The 18,174-nt window shown below is 37.8% G+C and overlaps 1 protein-coding gene across 3 annotated transcripts in view; it reads left to right on the top strand.

The window, feature by feature from the left end:
* Positions 1–18,174, top strand: part of LOC135169749 (mucin-12) — a 240,260-nt gene that overhangs the window by 125,898 nt on the left and 96,188 nt on the right. For all 3 annotated transcript variants that reach the window (XM_064135022.1, XM_064135021.1, XM_064135023.1), the window contains exon 4: positions 12,187–12,324. In XM_064135022.1, the coding sequence (XP_063991092.1) occupies positions 12,187–12,324 (138 nt within the window). The remainder of the gene's footprint in view (positions 1–12,186; positions 12,325–18,174) is intronic.

Below are 18,174 nucleotides of genomic sequence, written 5' to 3'. Positions count from 1 at the left end.
CAATCGACAGAAGTTACTTTGATTGGTCATGCGCTAGGACCTTTTTCAAAACCTTCAAGTATATCTTGAGGTAATCTGTATCGATTATTTTTCTCCATGGGAACAAGTGGTGGTTGATGGGAGATTCTCTGAATGTGAACTACTCATGTCAAACAATCAGCTTTACCTCATTTCTCGTAATACCTCGTGCCGTATCATAATGAATTAACTTACTTGATAACTGCCTCCTAATTGTCTTGAGGAGAGCGGCTCTGAGCCCCAATTTGGGAGTTTATGGTTGTGAAGGATTTCGCAAGACGAATCAATGCATTGTCAAGAGGAATGTACTTTCCGGGGAACTTTAATCCACAAATCACGAGCTGCTATAAGCCGCGGCCCTTGTTTGAGGATTTACCCTCTCAAAGGATCTAAGCTATAAAAATCGAATTCTTTCTTCTCGTTGTATTCCGCTCTGGTAATTAATCGTTCTACTTGAATTAAATGGGGATGCTTTATTGCCCGCGCTGGAGTGGAACTTGTGATAAATATCGTTTTCCAACATTTGTGGGTTAGAAAAATAAATGTAGGAAATACGGGTGGAAATTGTGCATTAAGGTGATTGCACTGTTGGGGAAAAAAGGGACAGCTCTCATATGAAAAACCTAGAACGTTCTTTGAGAAATTGTAGGGGCAGGGGAGGTACGGTGGACCGTGTAGGTAGAATGCACCCTCTATTTTTCCTCAGATGGCGAGGGTGAAGTGGACTCCAAACAGTTCAACTTCCTGATGGCAAGTCATTTCGGTAATTTTTTTTTTTACAGAAAAAAATACTTTCTCAGTCGAGTAGGGCAAACTAAATTCAAAAAATACTTACACTCGAGTATATTTTGTATTTTATTCTCCTCTAATCAATTTTCAGTGCACACACCAATAAGAAATTGATTGTCTCACCATTTTATCATCTACTATGAATACATCGAACAACAGAAAAAAGTTTATCATCAATATGTGCACTCGATTAGAAGTATAACATGAAATGTTGAACGTCTCCATATTTGCATTCCCGATACACCGTAGCACTAGTAGTTAATATCAAATACGGTCGATTCCACGCGCAATATTTAGTTAATGAGTAAACGAAACACAGAACGTATTTGTCTTCCATAGTATTCATAAGTTATATTATTTTCGGTCTACCGCATGCAGAAACAATTCCTAAGTGTTTGCTGCAGGGGTTGGGATAATCACCAGTCAGTATTTACTCAGAGATATTCTCTCAAGGGAAACAACAGAGTCAGTACGATCCATGTGTCGCCGGTTTTGTCAGTGTTCTCTCAAGAAAGGTCAATGTAGCAGGGAAATTCTCCCTTTCGGTAAACGACGCAAACTCGTATTTACCGAAATTTCAGTTTATCAAGGGAGACAAGAGTTACATGTGCACGAACTGCTGAAGGCAAACGAAATATTAATGGGAATATCTACGAACCACGAGAGACCACTTGAGAGTCTTTACTCCTGAAGACCACTTGGTTTCGAGGTCAAACGATTTCTTGGGCGGTAAAAGTGAAAGCAGCTTATCCGGAGAACAAAAATATCAGAATTTTCTTGGAAAAAATCAGACGCTAATTTCTGTGTTGAAGAAAAAAAATGTCGGTACCACACAATTATAACATTATGCCAATCTATTGACAGTTACATGATAAAGTCCAGTCAGTGAATCCAAATGCACTTTTATTGTCATTCAGCATAAACATTGTATTTTTTAAATGTTTTCTAGGTCGCCTGTCTGCGACTTTGGAAGCGCATATCATAGCTTTATCTGACATTTCAGTGTAACTGTAATGTGACACGAATTTTAAAGGAGTGTATTGAAAATTTCAGCTGAAACTTTCCAACAGTTCGACACAAGTTATTCCCAGGGAAATAGTCCACGTGGATAACCTCGGAACTTGCCATCAGGCCAGTGAATCAGTAGTAATGGACCCGTTTAGTCAGACTACATACGACTTCTCGATCGTCATAAAGTGACTTTTTTTTTTCTGAAATTTCCATCAATTGTGCCATTGAAGTCTGAAGGTCAATTATTCTTTGAAAGTTTATAACTATGAAATGAATAATAAATAATAGGCAATTATATTGTTTCCATTTCCAAGCTATTGAGTTTTCTTCAACTTGGCTAGGTCCAGCCAAATGGTCCTGTCTTTAATTTCATTTAATTTTCCGTATCAAATTTCATTCCTTTTTATTGGATTCCATTTCCACAAATATCTGATTTTCCAGTTGAATTATCTGGAACGAAGCCGGATGGAAGAAAAATTTTAGAGGAATTGTAAAAATTTATATCCTTCCATTTCTGAGCATTCATGTGAATTTTTTTGCTTAGAATCAAGTTGGATGTCTTTCTTATAAAGGAGAGGAAAATTGATTAATTAATATCTCATTTCATCGACATGTGAAGAATTTTGTGTGATGTATCTGCAAATGGCGAGAAATGGCCTTTTCATCCCCCTAAAAATTCACGAATTATGACATCGAATTCCCCCAAATTTGGAATAAGAATTTCCTTCCCTTAGAGTTAGATCACAACTGCTTCCATTGATCATAATAAAAGATCTCCGAATGGCCCATTCACAGGCAATTCCCCTCTTCCTCTCCGCGCACGCCCTCGATTGCCTCAAGAGCCGCCATTGACTTCCCGGCCGAATGCTGGAGACCGTGGAAATGATTTCAATTTCCAAAAGTCGAGAATTCAAATATTTCTAAGACCCTATCAATTCTCACTTCCATTCGGTTTCCACTCCTTCGCTCTCTATGTAACTCGCCCTGTCTGATACCAATTCAGCCCTCGCTCCGGTATCTGACCCCCATTGCATAGGCATTTATTCACTCCATCCCTTATCGTCAGAACGATCGTCTTTATGACATTCGGGTAACATTTGGCATGAATGTGGTCATTTCTAGGCATTACGAACACAATTCTTATCTATCTTATCGCTTTTACCATTATGGGTAATTTATTATCGTTATTACATGCTGAATTCCAAATTAATACGTCTTCAGCAGTCAATATGAAGAGCAGTGTTGACCTACATGCCCCGAACTATGATATTATACGGGACAAAACAAATTTCATCTCTCCAATAACAACACTGACCAGAAATGATCGAGACACTTTGCTTCATGATATATTTCCGGTGATACATGAAATTCCTTTGATATTTCCTCAAATAAAGGAAAATTGTTGGGAGAAAAATATTGGCAAAATAATTAGTGCATTAATATTATTACGAGATCTATTGAGATAAATTGTGAAGTGAAAATTGTCAAAAGTGACGTAAAATTGCATGAAAAAACAGAAAGCGAAAAATAACTCAATAATAATCGAATACAAGACAAATCACTCAATAGAAAAATTTCTATTCAGCAAGAATGATTAACTTCACTTGTGCCTAACAGCCCTTCCTCGCCCTTTGTTCTCTCGTTTTCCTTCGTCTAAAGTTAAGAAAATAACAAAACGGTTTTTCGCATAACATTTTTGTTCCTCCACGTAGATAATTACCGAATTCCTCATCGCTCCGTTTTTGAAAGTCCGTTCATTCTAGAATAAAAACACGGTCATATCCCCAACTAACTAGCAAAAAGGGAATATTAAAAATAGCCAACGAGTTGAGGCATGCAGTCAGCCGGCAATAGAATTTTCATTTTACAAGTAGAATATACGAGTCAGGTACATATGCGAGTCTTGTACAGTCGTGCGTAAAACCGCTGGAAGCCAACTATATCTCGTCGGCGTGCACATGTGTGAATAGTTGCAATGAAACTTTGGGTCGATACGGATGTGCAAACACTGTTCGACGTCACAACTTTTATGCGAAAATCAATGGTGCTCGTGGTAGCAGCGACGCACAAGTTGTGTACTGTGTTTGTATATTTTTGGTTTGCGGAGCATTCAATATCGTCGGGGGAGAACTGATCGAGTATTGATTGGAAATTCCAGGAGTTATGATTGATTTATACATCAGACGTTTGATTAGGGTGAACCACATAACTCGTATTCATGACGATTAAGGGGTGGCTAGAGGGGGGAGGGAATGAACCTTGACCTGAAGGATTCAAAATTTGTGCTGGAATTTCCTGAGGAAAATTTGCCATTGAAAATTCGTAATTTCGTGAGAAAAGTGAACACAACTGTAAATTACCACGTGATTTCGCTTTGACATTGATGTGAAAATCAGAAATTTCTAGGAAATATATTTTTGAAATCCGAAGGCAGTGACAGTAGATGTGATTAAGGAGTAAAATAATAAGAGTCTCGATTTCAGTAATATTTAAATGGAAATTTCGATATTAGATCCAGAATTGCAAAAAAGTTTAAGAATCCTTCTCCGAATGCTACAATAAATTCTCCAAAGTTTCTGAATTTCCCGTGACATCTCAAATTTTATAATTTTTTCCTCGCTCGTCACATTCAGTATTACTAGTTTTCAAATTCAATTATTCACGCAATCAATTTCTGATCGATGGCAGTCTATTTATGATAAAACCTGTACAGGAACTGCCCGACGTCCGAATCAATAAACGATTTCCATATCGTCATAGTCATGGAAATGGTATTTAAAAGCATCAACCAATAGGAAGACCAATAAAAAATAAACAATCAAAACAATCATTAATTGTCGGCCGACTTTATGATAGAGGCTCAATAACTCGGCTGAAAATAGAATGGAGTTCTCAAAATACCCTCGGGATATTGCGAAAAAGCTCACATTGAAAAATGTCTGAGTAATTGGTGCAAATTGTGGTGCACACTTAGCTATATTACACCCCCTGACGTGACTTCATGTTGCAATATGATGCTCACGAGGGTCGCTAATTCATAACCCGGAGACCGCTGTAGTTACCAGCCCACCAATTTTCCTCCGTCCTCCATAATTTTCCAGCAATATTGTCAGACATTTCACAGAAAATGATATTTTTTCGTGAAAACCGATTAAAGCAATGAATACGGAGAACTGCAGTAACATTATCTCCGGAGTTCGTGGAGTATTAAAATTTTTTTTCGGTTATAAACTAACCTAACTATACGCACGGTTGGTTTACCATCCATATGTCAACATGTCGGAAGCGTCGCGAATCGAATGCATTTCACGGTTGTACGACTACGAAAATTGGCTGGGGATCTACCAGTGGAAAATATGTATACCCAATAAAAAAGGTGGCCCGGGAAAAAATGTTACAGTCTTTCCTTGCAGCCATTCCTTTCCAAATCTAATATTGGAGACTTCAATGGATGCTTCTGATGCTCTAACAAAAGAGAGAAAAACTGAGGTTGAATACTCCAAAAATGGTCGAAAATTCGAAACAAAATTAACGACCGGAATGGAATTTAATGAACAAATGCTTCTGAAAACGAAGATAAACATTTCGTTACCTGAAATGTCTTTCGTGAGGTGAGAAAAATCATTTTTTCATGTAGTTAAATTTTCCAAATGTGTCGTTTCATTTTTCTGGAAACTTTCTTCTGTCAAGAATATCAATCATTGCTTGAAATCATTTTTTCTTCAGTGTTTCGTGTCACCAAACGTTTATGCATGTCTAGTCCATGAATCTCCAAATAAATGATTCCAACAGTGTAATCCCATAAAAAAAAGGAAGAATCCTTTTCGATCTCTGTCACATTTTTTTATAAAATTTTGCGTAACTGGTGCCCTCGCGGAATAAAATCAACTCGGTGAATTTTCAAAGGTAAATAGAGGACTTCTCCTACTTCTTTCATATTCTTCCTTTAACCTGAGACCAGAGTTTACCTCGACGATAAATCGAGTTTTCAGTAATTCCAGTGGAAATATTGAAGTTAATGCCATGTAACGTCGAGTTTTTATCGATCAATAAATGCATCCGTCTTAAGGAGGAATTTACCAGGTGATGCGTGCACAGGAGCCATTCATAGGTTGCACAGGGAAAATTTGTATTGCATGTTCATTGTTCGTTCTCGTCTGATGGGTATGTGGTCTGGATGGATCGCGTGATTCACCTTAATTGGAGTCACATTAATTACAATGAACCAACAATTACCGGGTAACCGAGGATTGATAACCCGGTATATTCAACCTAGATTGATTGAATTATCTTTGAAATCTTGTGAAAGTATGGGTTTATGACAGTCTTCTATTCAACTGCCTCTTTAAGGTGTTGCTGATGCTTGTGTTTTTTTCACTTTATTGATTTATTTGATTGATTTGATCGCGAATGTGTTAGATCTTGTGAGAACAAAACTGACTCTATCTTCACGTCGTACAGAATTTTACAGCTTTCATCGAGAATGGTACCATTAAACAAAACTTCATTATGGACAAAATTCAAATATTATTTACTATGTGGAATTAGACATTACATTAGTGGGGAATAATTTTTAGTAAAGTGGAAAATAAACACGATTTTCTCCTCATTCTTCCTATTACTGGTGCCTTCGGAGGGCTTCAAAGTGAGTCTTTTCACTGACAAAACTAAATTTTCGTGAAGAATATGATTTTGCTGATATTTTCATCATATTGTTAAATAAAAAAAACTATTAACAATTGTTTTACGTTTAGAAACGAAAATTTAGAGTATCCAGAAAAATTGTAAAATTATTTACTTAACTGTAGCGTCCGGAACAGGATTTGGATGACCTGGAGATGATTACCCTGAAGAATGCATTTCTAATGATATATGTATATTCCGCCATAAAGAACATCAATCTTGACCACAATTTTTTTTTCAGATTCCAAGCACTACATTTAGAAAATTATTTTTTTTCTATAGTACCTCTTCACATCGAGATAACCCTTGATTTCGAATCCAGTTGCCATTCAGGCTACCATTTTTTATCAATTTTCATCTGTCTTCAAGTTCACAAGTCCATTTTATCGATCGTCGTCTAAATATCTCCAGTCGGTCCTACAGTTCCTGATCCCCAATGTAACTATCTGTTCTTGACAATTGATATAGTGATTTTTGCAAACTTTTCGATCCAAACAATCGCTCATCTTCACTCAAATCAATGACAGTACTCAAGTCAAGTATCATAATATTGTGACGAATGCACGTACTCTGGTGGATTGTTTTCACTGGATCTGGTGATGGCTTCCAGAGTTCGAATCCTCCACTGCGGGTTGAGCGGCTCGAATATCATACTGTGCAGGATAGAATTTGCAACAAGGTTGGGAAGGCTCCGGTCTTCAAATGTATCCTTATCGGATATCAGTCAAATTGTTAACCACCACATGTACATGCAACCCTTGATCCTCAAATGGTAACCGCACGTGACACCCCTCAACTTCGGAATGATCCACCGCAACACTCTGACTGCTAGCGTATGTCGATAGATCATTCTCACTATCGAAAAACCACGATCAACAAATGTTGCATCAATGTGATCATTCATTGTATTCCTTTAGCACTAATTTTTATTTATATTTAATATTTTCATATGAAAATTAAAAAGACTATACTTCTTGTTTCAAGAACCCTTCAAAAAAAAAGTTCAATTTATTTAAAGTGAATGGAATTCCATATTTTTTAGCAGCAAAAAGGACTTCTTCAAATTATTCGAAATTTTAACCGAATCATAAATATTGAGGAAGAAATTACACTGCATTTACAACTGAAATTAAATTCAAGAATATTTTCACCTGAATTTTCCTGACTTCTGCTAATTTTTACCGAATAGTTGAACTGACGTGGACATATCGTTTGATTATCTTGTAAAACTGGCAACTTGCAGGGACAGAATTGCTTAAAATCACAATATAAATTTAAAGTGACTGGTGTAAAATTTGTGAATGGTCCATCTGAAATTTAAGCCAAATGGTGGAGCCAATCTATTACGTCTCCGAGCACCCTTCGATTTATCCCTTATTTCCAAAATTCCCAGAGAATCTCCGGGGACTACGAAATGAACCCTTAAAATCCGAAGTGAATTGTTACCCACTCCCAGCCCCACGTCGCCGTGTTCACATATTAACTCAGTTTCCACTGCATTTGACAGTATACACTTGGCTATTTTTTTTCCCCCATTTAATTTGCCCGAACGAGGTCAGGAGCGTCGTAAAACCGTTTACCACCGTCAGTATATGTACTTGAACTCCACGAGTCGCACACATACGCATACGTAGCCGCCCACCAAGCAACCTCATAACGTCGAGAGCTTATTATCGTGCATGTAGACGTAAGTACTGACATATCCTATTTTCTGAAGAAGCGAATAAGATCAACATCATGAAAATCACGATGCAGAGAATTCACGAGGAGCCTTCCTCACAACAACTAACTCAACAAATATGCTAGAGAGATGGATGAAAAAAATATACTATATCGAGTGTATCGTATCTCCAGTGGTGTTCTTCAGCGATAGAATGAGTGTTGGGCCGTGGGGCAGATGGTTTGTCATGACATAAGTTTTCAAATTGTACCTACGAACTGTGGGAGTGGTTGTAAAATAAAGATAAAAGCCCGAGAGGAAAATGTAGCAATGAGGAGTAGAGGAACGAACTTGATGCCACAGTCGTAACGCAACACTTGTGCTCTACGGCTTAAGTTTCATAATACGACTTCTCGCTTGGTTCAGCAAACTGCGCTATACCGTTGGATACAAGAAGCATCATATAATTTGCATATCGTCAGAGTTCAACAGCTACTCCAAGGTTGAATAGACCTTGGTCTAACGTTAACTCCACCTATATAAAATTGTCTACCTACCGGAGCAGCCTTGTATACCCTGTCTTGGTTAGTTTCCATGTAACTTGATTAATCCAATGTTGTTTTGACGATATTTGTTCAACTTGTTGGAAGTGGAAAAAATTCCACGCTGGCGGGGGACCGAGGCGAGCATATTTGCAAGTCAATTCGTACAATTGGATTATCGTTGAAATTGCACTCGGTGAAAATACGAGGTTTGTAAAAGAGATTTTCTTTGTTACGTCTCAAATTCTATTATCATCGGTGCATGATGATGAGGTAAACGATATTCTTCACTTGGCGATCAATATCAATTTGATTTACCTGTCCTTCCGCGATTGCTCCGACTGCAAATATACTCCACGAGCAGCAGCACCTTTTGTATTTATAAAAACATTGAATTGCCAATCTTATGTTCTGGCTTCAAAAAAAGAGAATGTTTTTTAGTAGATGAAATCAGCCATTCTTTGTAGGACTTCTTCGAGAGATCGAGACTGAGTAACCAGCTGGTGATGTTGTAGCGCTGGAAAAGAATAATAGTCAGAAGTTGCAAGGTCTGAAAAATAGTTGGCACGTGGGTGAACTTTCCAACACACCGTAAAGATAACTCTCAGGGTTTCTTCAGCTATAGGTAACCCCGTGTTGTCCTCCAGCAAAATCACTTTTCCTGTATACCTGTCTGTTGGTAAAAGGTTTGTTGTCCTTAAAGGCATCACCTAATTTCGGCAGTTGGTCTTGATGGCGTTTAGCAGTGACCGACTCCACTACTATGATAAATTTCTTCAATTGAAATAAGTATCCTAATGAATTCGATCCAAGGGCATCGAGTTAATCTATACCCTCAATATTCTGAGTTATTAAAAAAGTATAATCATAATTTAACAATGAAACCTTGTAAAATGATTCTTATTTCTACCTCTCAATGTTCATGTTGAGGCCAACGATATTCTTCAGTCAGCGATCAATATCAATTTGGCTCAGCACTCATTCCCCAACTTCTCCAATGGCTACTACCCCTTCGGTATGATTTCATCACACCCCCTGCCGCACTCATTTTCGATCCCCCTTCGAACTCACGTAGGTGATACACATTCTCACGTACCACCAGCATCCTCGTTTTTCCTTCTAACCGTAGGGAGGGCGGCCTCCCTTCATAGAGTTCTGCTGCCCCAGTCGTGACCCTCATCCATATACATCGAGAAAATTAATATCTCGGGGTTGGTCGGGCTGGCTTGCGCACTGCCTCAACTTCGGCTCCAGAGAAGCGGTATAAGACCTCAAGTTCTCGGTCTTACTCTCCTGGCCTCGACGTAGGAACCAGGTGTGCTCACTCGACGCTTTTTACGTCCTCTCCGTCAAACCATTCTTACTCTCCAACTCCTGCCATCTCTCGGCTTTCCTTGCCTTTTATTCATTTCCCTCTCCATGTTCCCTCAACTTTTTTCTTCTACCTCTGTTTTCAACTGAGAAATTCCCTGGAATAAATTCGAAAACTTTCAACGAAGGTGTATCACTATACTGCGAGATGAAATACGTCGCTACACGTTGAGGATGATCTCGAATGCTATTTGATATTAGTATAAATTTATCTTGTGACATCCCAGACATTGTCGAGTGAAACTATTCATAGCGAAAAATATATGAAATAACTCATGAATATAAAGATACGGCAGCCAGTTTCGAGTCAAGATATCGTATGCAGGAGATATTTTCACAGTTGAGGAGATCGTACGTTGGCGCTATGCATTCTATGTTGATTAGACCTGGTTTCTCCTCCAGTGTTATGCATTCTGGATATTTCAATTCGCTTTGTTTTGGGAGCTTCATCCAACGGAAAACTCACGAATTTCCAAGTTAAGAATTATGGGGAGGATTGTTCAACTGGTGTTTTCCGATAAAGCACTGCTTCATTGCCAAAATATTTCAAAGTATGAGCTATTCACCGAGAGAAATACTCATCGGATAACAAAACCATAGCAGCGTAATCTATAGTTCTGTAATCCAGAATTAGCGGCCAATGCCTTCACCGATAGGACCATTTATTTATTTCCAAACGCAATTGATTAATTATTGGCGAATGGTAGACTTGAATATAACCAAGGGACTATTCGTTGATAATTAAGCAATGAACGTTTGATGGACTTTGATCTATAATCAAAATCCATCAGTTTATAACAACTAATTAGTGCGGAAAGACTGTGTTATAAACAAGAGGAATATGAAATCCCTGTCGAAAGATCGAGAAATTAATCGCGTGGAAGCTGATAATTTTACACACTAGTGATAGTTTTTCTTGAATTCCCAACACCAGAGCGAGTTTCTGATTTTATCATTCGCCAATGAGATAATGAAAATTTCGGAATCTCCATTTAATTAAGACAGTCCTTAATATTTATATTCCTATTGAGACTAAAAACCGATTTTTCGATTATTTTTAATCGTCCGTCTCTTTATCGAATTATTCCATGACGAAGAAATTCTCATTGGGAGCAGCTCATATTCCTGATGACCACTGATCAATAACAATTTAACGTGAGGTAAATCCCTTCATTTAACGTCGACCAGGGAGATTTATGAGACAGCACCACTAACTCCACCATTCTCCCTTTATTCTCGTGCATCACTATACGGGTATTTACTCGTCCGGTCGTTGCCAATCCTGGTAAGCATTGAGTGCCCATCAAGCCAAAGGCAGATGCATAATTCCAGAATATATCAATCGGCTGAATCTCTCCTACCATCTCCTCGGTTTGAATCAATGCCACTGTCTGCATGTAGCGGTGAACAACGCACTACCTAAACTGCTCTGTAGTATTACATATTCATGTTTATATTCAGCTCCATCTTCAGTGTATGATGAGTAACAACCGAGACCCGATTGGCGTTTATGGGTGTCTCCGCTGTATTATCCGGGACTCGGTGATTGAAAATTCAAAGTATGACCTTTGAATAGATCATACTGATCAAAATCGCTTCAATGGCCCACTCACTCCTGAAATCATGATGCTAATCTACCAGAAAATTGATTCAGTACCGATCAGCAAAATAACTCGCTTTTCATCTCATCTTTTCTGCTCTTTTTTCGAGGAAAAAGCCAGAATTTTTTTTTAATTCGAGGAGAGGATACCAGAAGCCAACCTAATTACATAATTACATGAAGTGAAAGACATCTTCCACTCTCAACTTACTTTACTTAAATAAATATTGATTGTATGTGTTAAGAATTCTAACTGATATATATCAATTGGTTGAAGACTCAGCTCTGAATCGATCTACATAGGCTCGAAGAGAACCAGCTATTGGACTTTGGCTCAATCAGATATATTATTAAGCGCCCCCCCCCTTTTACATGTCCTCAATCCATTGATAAATCACTCGGACATAAATTCCTGATTATGATTCCATGTTCATTGGCTAGAAACGGGGCTCAACAAAATTTTATTTCAGGTTTTCCGTCTGCCAATGTCTGACAAATGTATCAAATTTCAGGAAACGGCAATTTGGAACTGTTTGATAGTGAAAGCGGACCAGACCTTACACTATCGCCTCAGACATTTACGTCAACTGCGGAAGCCTTTATCAACGACAATAGTGACAGTCTTGGGGTGCCCGGTGACAACGACATGGGTGAGTAGCGTTTGCGTTTTACTTGACATTTTGTGCAACATCTTTCTGGATAATATCCAGTACAGAGGCAGACAGATCAACGTTACTTCCTTCATCCTATTATTCCACTTTTTTTCTCGGTTGGCTCTATTTCCGAGATCTGATACTCTTGTCTCAACTATTCCCTTTGTCAGTTTGAGAGAGTTTACCGACGGCTTTGTACTCTGCCAGGATCGTGAATTCGGAGTGATAAAAACCCGTCGAGGGGATGAAATCGAAATCGGGAGATTGGTAGTAAAGCCGAAGATGCATTCCGGTTAGAGACAGTGGGACAGCGTTCATCCCCGGATTTTCGAATTTAAGACCTGCCAGTTTATGGGGGAATTCATATCCTGTATTGCCGATACTTAAGGATATCAAAGTATTTAGGACGCCGGTAGGATTGGCTTCTACGAGGATGCAGCCGTTCGTTTCAAATAGAGAGACGAATGCGTCGCATCAACCGTCCATTTCATTTTAGACTGTTTCATTTCAGTCCGTTCGATTTTAGTGTTGTTGATTAGAGGAGACCGTAACACTCTATGTAACCGATCTGTCTTTATTCCCTTTTTCAATGAGATAAATGAGCCCAGTATTTTGGTCGGCATTTAAGAGATCGTATGAATAGAAAAATAGGATTCTTCTTCAATTTTCTATTTTTCCTCACATACAAATATTGTATCGTGCAATTATAAATTGTCATTGTTGAAATCTGAAATGAGTCCATCATTTGCCAACAACCTCAGATTTGAAGGGGTTTCAGTTTGTTCCCAAGTCTCGTTTCGCTTGGTCTCCCCTAATTAATTCACGAAGGACTGAAGCATGAATGAAATTCGCAGCAGTCTCCACATTACGTTTATGTTGAACTTTAGACTACATCAACACCTTGTCATATACAATGCAATTTAGACATGTGGTGGAACCAAAAATGCTCTGAAAATATTTCATGCTTTGTTCATGTTGAACGCCGATCGTTCAATGAACAAAACTTTATTTAAATAAATAAATTCTTCACTACTATTGAATCACTCTTTCAAATTTCTCCCACAAACTATATGTCAAACTATATGTTAGTTCTCATAATTACATCCTTAAAATGAGAAAAAAAATGAAGGATATTTTTTATTCCATTGAAATAAATTATTTATTATCATTTATTTTGTGGGTATTCAATGTATCAACTGGGTCGCATTTCAAACGCTGAAAAGATCTGGGAATTGCCGCCAAGTGCCGTACATTCTCCTATCCCAATATCGACCTATTGACGATTGAATAGGATCCATCGGAGAAGCCCTACGGCTACTAAAAATTAATTGCTATCGATCGTTCTTTGACATTTTCGATTGAATGAGGAATCCCATTGTCCACAGAACATCGCAGTTGGATTGGTGGATGAAAGAGTGAGCTCTAATTCCTACCTCTTGTCCTCTTTATTTTTTTTTCTATTGTAACGAAGAAACAAAGCAATTGTCCGAAGAAGACTTATTCACTAGGACGTGGATGTACGATGGAATAAGAGGCGAAAAAAGGAGATAAATGCCAGAAAGTAGCAATGTGGAAGCTATAGTAGTGGAGAAAGATTTATTATATTCTTCAGTCCGAGCAATTACTGACAGCCAAGAAGTTTTCCAGCTTCCTTCTATTATCTTTTGATCTTCTATTTTTCTGGTATGTCGTGAGTGCAACTAAATGTGGCACGTCTGCTATGTGCAAAATTTCATTTGTCGAAGAACCATCATTGCTCCCTCTGGTATAAAATTTTCTGACAGAAAATCGCGAAAAATCATTGATTTAAATATCGATTGCCTTTGAAATATCCCAACGCTCCTCATCGAAAGGATAAATCTCTCATAGGGAGATATGTATCACTTTCCAACGTCAATGACTCCAGAATAATCGAAGGAACCTGTAATTTTATGTAATTTTGTTAGTTTTACTTAAACGTTCAGAAGGAGATTAGATTGCTGATCCCATAGTTTGCCCAGGAGGTACTGAAATTCTCAGAAAGTTCAGTTTGTTCCTATAATGTGAGCTCAGAGTGTTTTCAAAAACTCTTTAAATGTTTTCCCCTAAATCACGTAGATTTTTTTGGGATATTAAAATGTCACAAATATATTCACCTGCATTTTTTTATTTATATAAATTTTAATGCTATGATTCAATAAAAATTTATAGACTATATTAAATTTCTCGTAAATGTTTAACTTTCATTTGACGTAATAAAAACTTTTACAGAGTGTACCAAAAAATTCAAATCAAATTTTCCGACAGTCGATCTGAATTTTTAAGGGAACAAAATGTCAGGGCAATAGTTACTTCAATTTCACGAGTTTCAATTATTTTTCGATGATTCTTAATAGTTTCCATTACATATTCAAGCTGTTGCAAAAAAAGGTAAATGTGTCGTACACATTTATGAAGACTTCATCATTCCCCATGGCCCCATTTTATTTCAACGGTTTTTTTCCCTATAAAAATGAACGAAAAAGCAAGCCATAGGGTTAAACCCGGCGGCAACATTTTGAGCGACTAAAAAATTCAGAAATTCCCGCAACACGACAATAACTACCCTCACCACGAATACACACCATAGAAGATCAACAAATATCCACCGGCATTTTGTTTCTTTTATATTTCCATATTCAATGCCCCATATAATAGATCAGAGAGACTGACATATTTGCTAAACAACATGTCCGCCGCCAGAAAGTTTTTATCGTTTCTCCCATCGTGTGTTCGCACTAAATGTTCGCGGATTCCTGTCCAAACTGTTGACAATTACTAACAAAGCGGGTAAAGTGGATCGTGGAAGTGAGGTAGATCTCCTATTTCTCTATGTCAATGAGGATTTTCGCCTTTAGACAATGCGTTACGACTACAGTCGATTGAATTTTTTCCGGTAATTTACGTTCAATTTTTTGGCGCCATTTGATAAATTACCTGTAAGAATTTAGAATTGGGAGACAAAAGGAAAACGGCCAGACCTTTCCCTACTTGCTTCAAAGCTAAGAATTCGTCAAGAATTATTCCCCACTTCGGCTTAAATAACTTATTTCATAATTTCCACTCAATATTTGCCATCCTTTCGCTATCAGTGCTTAGAAATTCCTCAGTTTCGGTAGAAGATAAATAATCAATTCGTTCTTTATTAATCAACGACTAGTCAACAATAATTCTGAACGGAGAATTTCAAACGTTTAACATCCATCACTGTGTGTGGAACTTCCAGTTTCCCGGCACCCTGTGCATTTTCCCACCCCATCGCTCATAGATAGCCCTTTGAAATACAAACTTTTACACCTTCGTGTAAGCCAATAACCCGATTCACCCATTGTTTTTACGACAAATAACCATTCTGCCCTGTTGCCGTATAAATTTAAAGAGAAATCTGTTTTACCCGTGCTGTACTACGAGTTGTGAGTGCGTTCGTGCCTCAGGTGTACGTTGAAACGGCGTACTAATCTCGCTGTCATGGCGGCGTAGAGCAAAAATGTCGTAATTTTTTTTTATATTTCAGTGATATATTCAAACCCCCACACTCCCGTTGGCACTGTATTGGTGAACGTATGAAAATTTTAGTACAGTCCCCAAAACGAGAGAATTTCATGGACTTTTTCATGAGGGAATTCTCCAGTGAATCATACAGGTGAACAAATGACGAATTAAAACTGGAACGGAATTTGAATTCTCAGGTGCTTAAAGCAATGGAAATTACTGTTAAAATTGTTTCACTGCAAGTTCTTTGAATTATTCTGAAATGATAGTAATCACAAGATAAAACATCTCATATCAGTGGTAAATTTTGTTAGTGAGTTTAATTGTTAGCGTGGGATGGTAACGGGATCATTGAGAATATCGTTTAGGCTGAAACATTCATGAAGAAAATATAAGGAAGGAGGGAAAACCGTGGAAAAAAAAGACAGTGGAAAGCTCCTTGGAGGGTTATTGACGGACTGGCCCTTACACATGGAAGAGAGTTTGGCAAAAGTTTTCGACCCATATATACAGCTCAAATGGAGACTATTCAGCTCCCACAATGTACTGGTAATACGATTTAGTGGGCACCAAGCCTTCTGCACTGACTTTCAGTGGCTTCTATTCACGTGCACCCCCCTCACCCCCTAGGTACCCTCACACGTGCGTGGTTCATCTTCTCCAGTATGGTCGACCGTTATCAGGAACGAACCATCAAATAGCGTGCGCAATGCGAATTCGCCGGGGGCTTTTATCGTCGTGTATTCTCCGGGGGCTATCTATGCTGTGTATTGAAAACTAAGGCTATTTTCATTTGACAGATGTATGGTTATATGCAGCCTTTGTAGCCGAATCCAGTGGGAAGCAATTGTATGAGTGAGGAATCAATTTATTCAGGTTTGCCTTCCATTGTGAGAACATAATTGTCCGGGAATTCGGACTTTCGAAGGGACTTTCGATATGTCTACGCTGTTAATATTCACGGGGGAAGATTTTGGTGGTGTGTTTTTTAAAAGTTTATTAAAGAATAGTTACGCTGTTATTTCAGAGAATCATTAAACGATTATTGGATAATGTAGAGGGAGACATAAAACATTTTATTAAAATTGATTATGCCAAGTATCGTGATTCGTCACGAAACACTTCACTTTTCTCTTTCTAATTAATTATTAAGAAGTTAAAGAGGGAGGGGATCAATTTTCTTTGATTTATTTGGTATAATAAAACTGACACAGAGGGTCTTAGCTCAAATATTAGCTGTCGATGAACTTTTGCATCGCCTTCTGAAAATAATGAGGGAAAAGAGAAATCCTGCGCCATTTTGGTTTATTCACCTTCAATTGAAAGTGAATAATTCATCAAATACCGTTAACAATCTATTGGAAACAAACTCTCTGGTACACTCCCTGAAATTCTAACACTAACTCTTTCCCAGCAATTTCCTCCTAAATGGAATTCAATGTGACACATATGAAAATTACTCTCACATTGTCAGCCATAATGCCTCGAATTTCCTCCCATTTTGGAATACAAGCGACATTCAAACCGATTTTTCCTCTCCCTGTGCCCAATTCCATTTCGTTCAATAGGAATATTTGACTATATTCCGGGTTAAAGTCATGTTCGTACCAGAATTTAATTTATTTTAACAGAAAATTTCCATTTATGGGTGTCGTTCAACTAAATGGAAATGACTAAAAAATGTATCGAAATAATTTTACCCCTTTTCCAGAGCGTAACATCAAATGCTTCATTTATGTTAGTTGACATTCCATTAAATTGCATTTTTTTTCAACGGTCCATTAAAATCTATCCGCGTCCTTCTTTGTATTGTATTACTTTGAAAAAAAATGGCAACTTCAATTGACATCCTTTGATTTTCTTTGAATGTGGTTATAAAAATGTGATGATGAATATGGAATGAATAGATTCTTTTCCAGAACAGAAAAAGGCAATTGATTGATTTGTTTTCAACTACCAAACATTATAAAAAAAATCTTTGGAAAGTGTTCTGATAATTCCTCGCATACCAGTAATTTCCTCGGGTTAATTGACCTGAAGAAAACCGGAAAATTCTACGTTCATCCCCATGAACATAAAAATTACTTTCTTAGAAATTATCAAGACCTTCATCAGAAATTTCAGTGTAAAATTGTCACCAGTCGATTCCCTGCAATATAAATAGCATCAGTTGGCTCACCAACGTAAAATATATGTCCTTGCTTGACAGCAAAATGAGATTGGGTTGCAGAATTCTTACGAGAGAAAAAGAAAGGATGAAGATGTATTCCAATCACGAGGCAATTTCAACGAGGGAAATACGACATAGTTAGGTGCTTCCATGTGAAGTACGTGTAA

The sequence above is a fragment of the Diachasmimorpha longicaudata genome, chromosome 15 (assembly GCF_034640455.1).
Source record: "Diachasmimorpha longicaudata isolate KC_UGA_2023 chromosome 15, iyDiaLong2, whole genome shotgun sequence".
Taxonomy (NCBI): Eukaryota; Metazoa; Arthropoda; class Insecta; order Hymenoptera; family Braconidae; genus Diachasmimorpha; species Diachasmimorpha longicaudata.
This window is presented reverse-complemented; position numbering and strand designations above follow the sequence as displayed.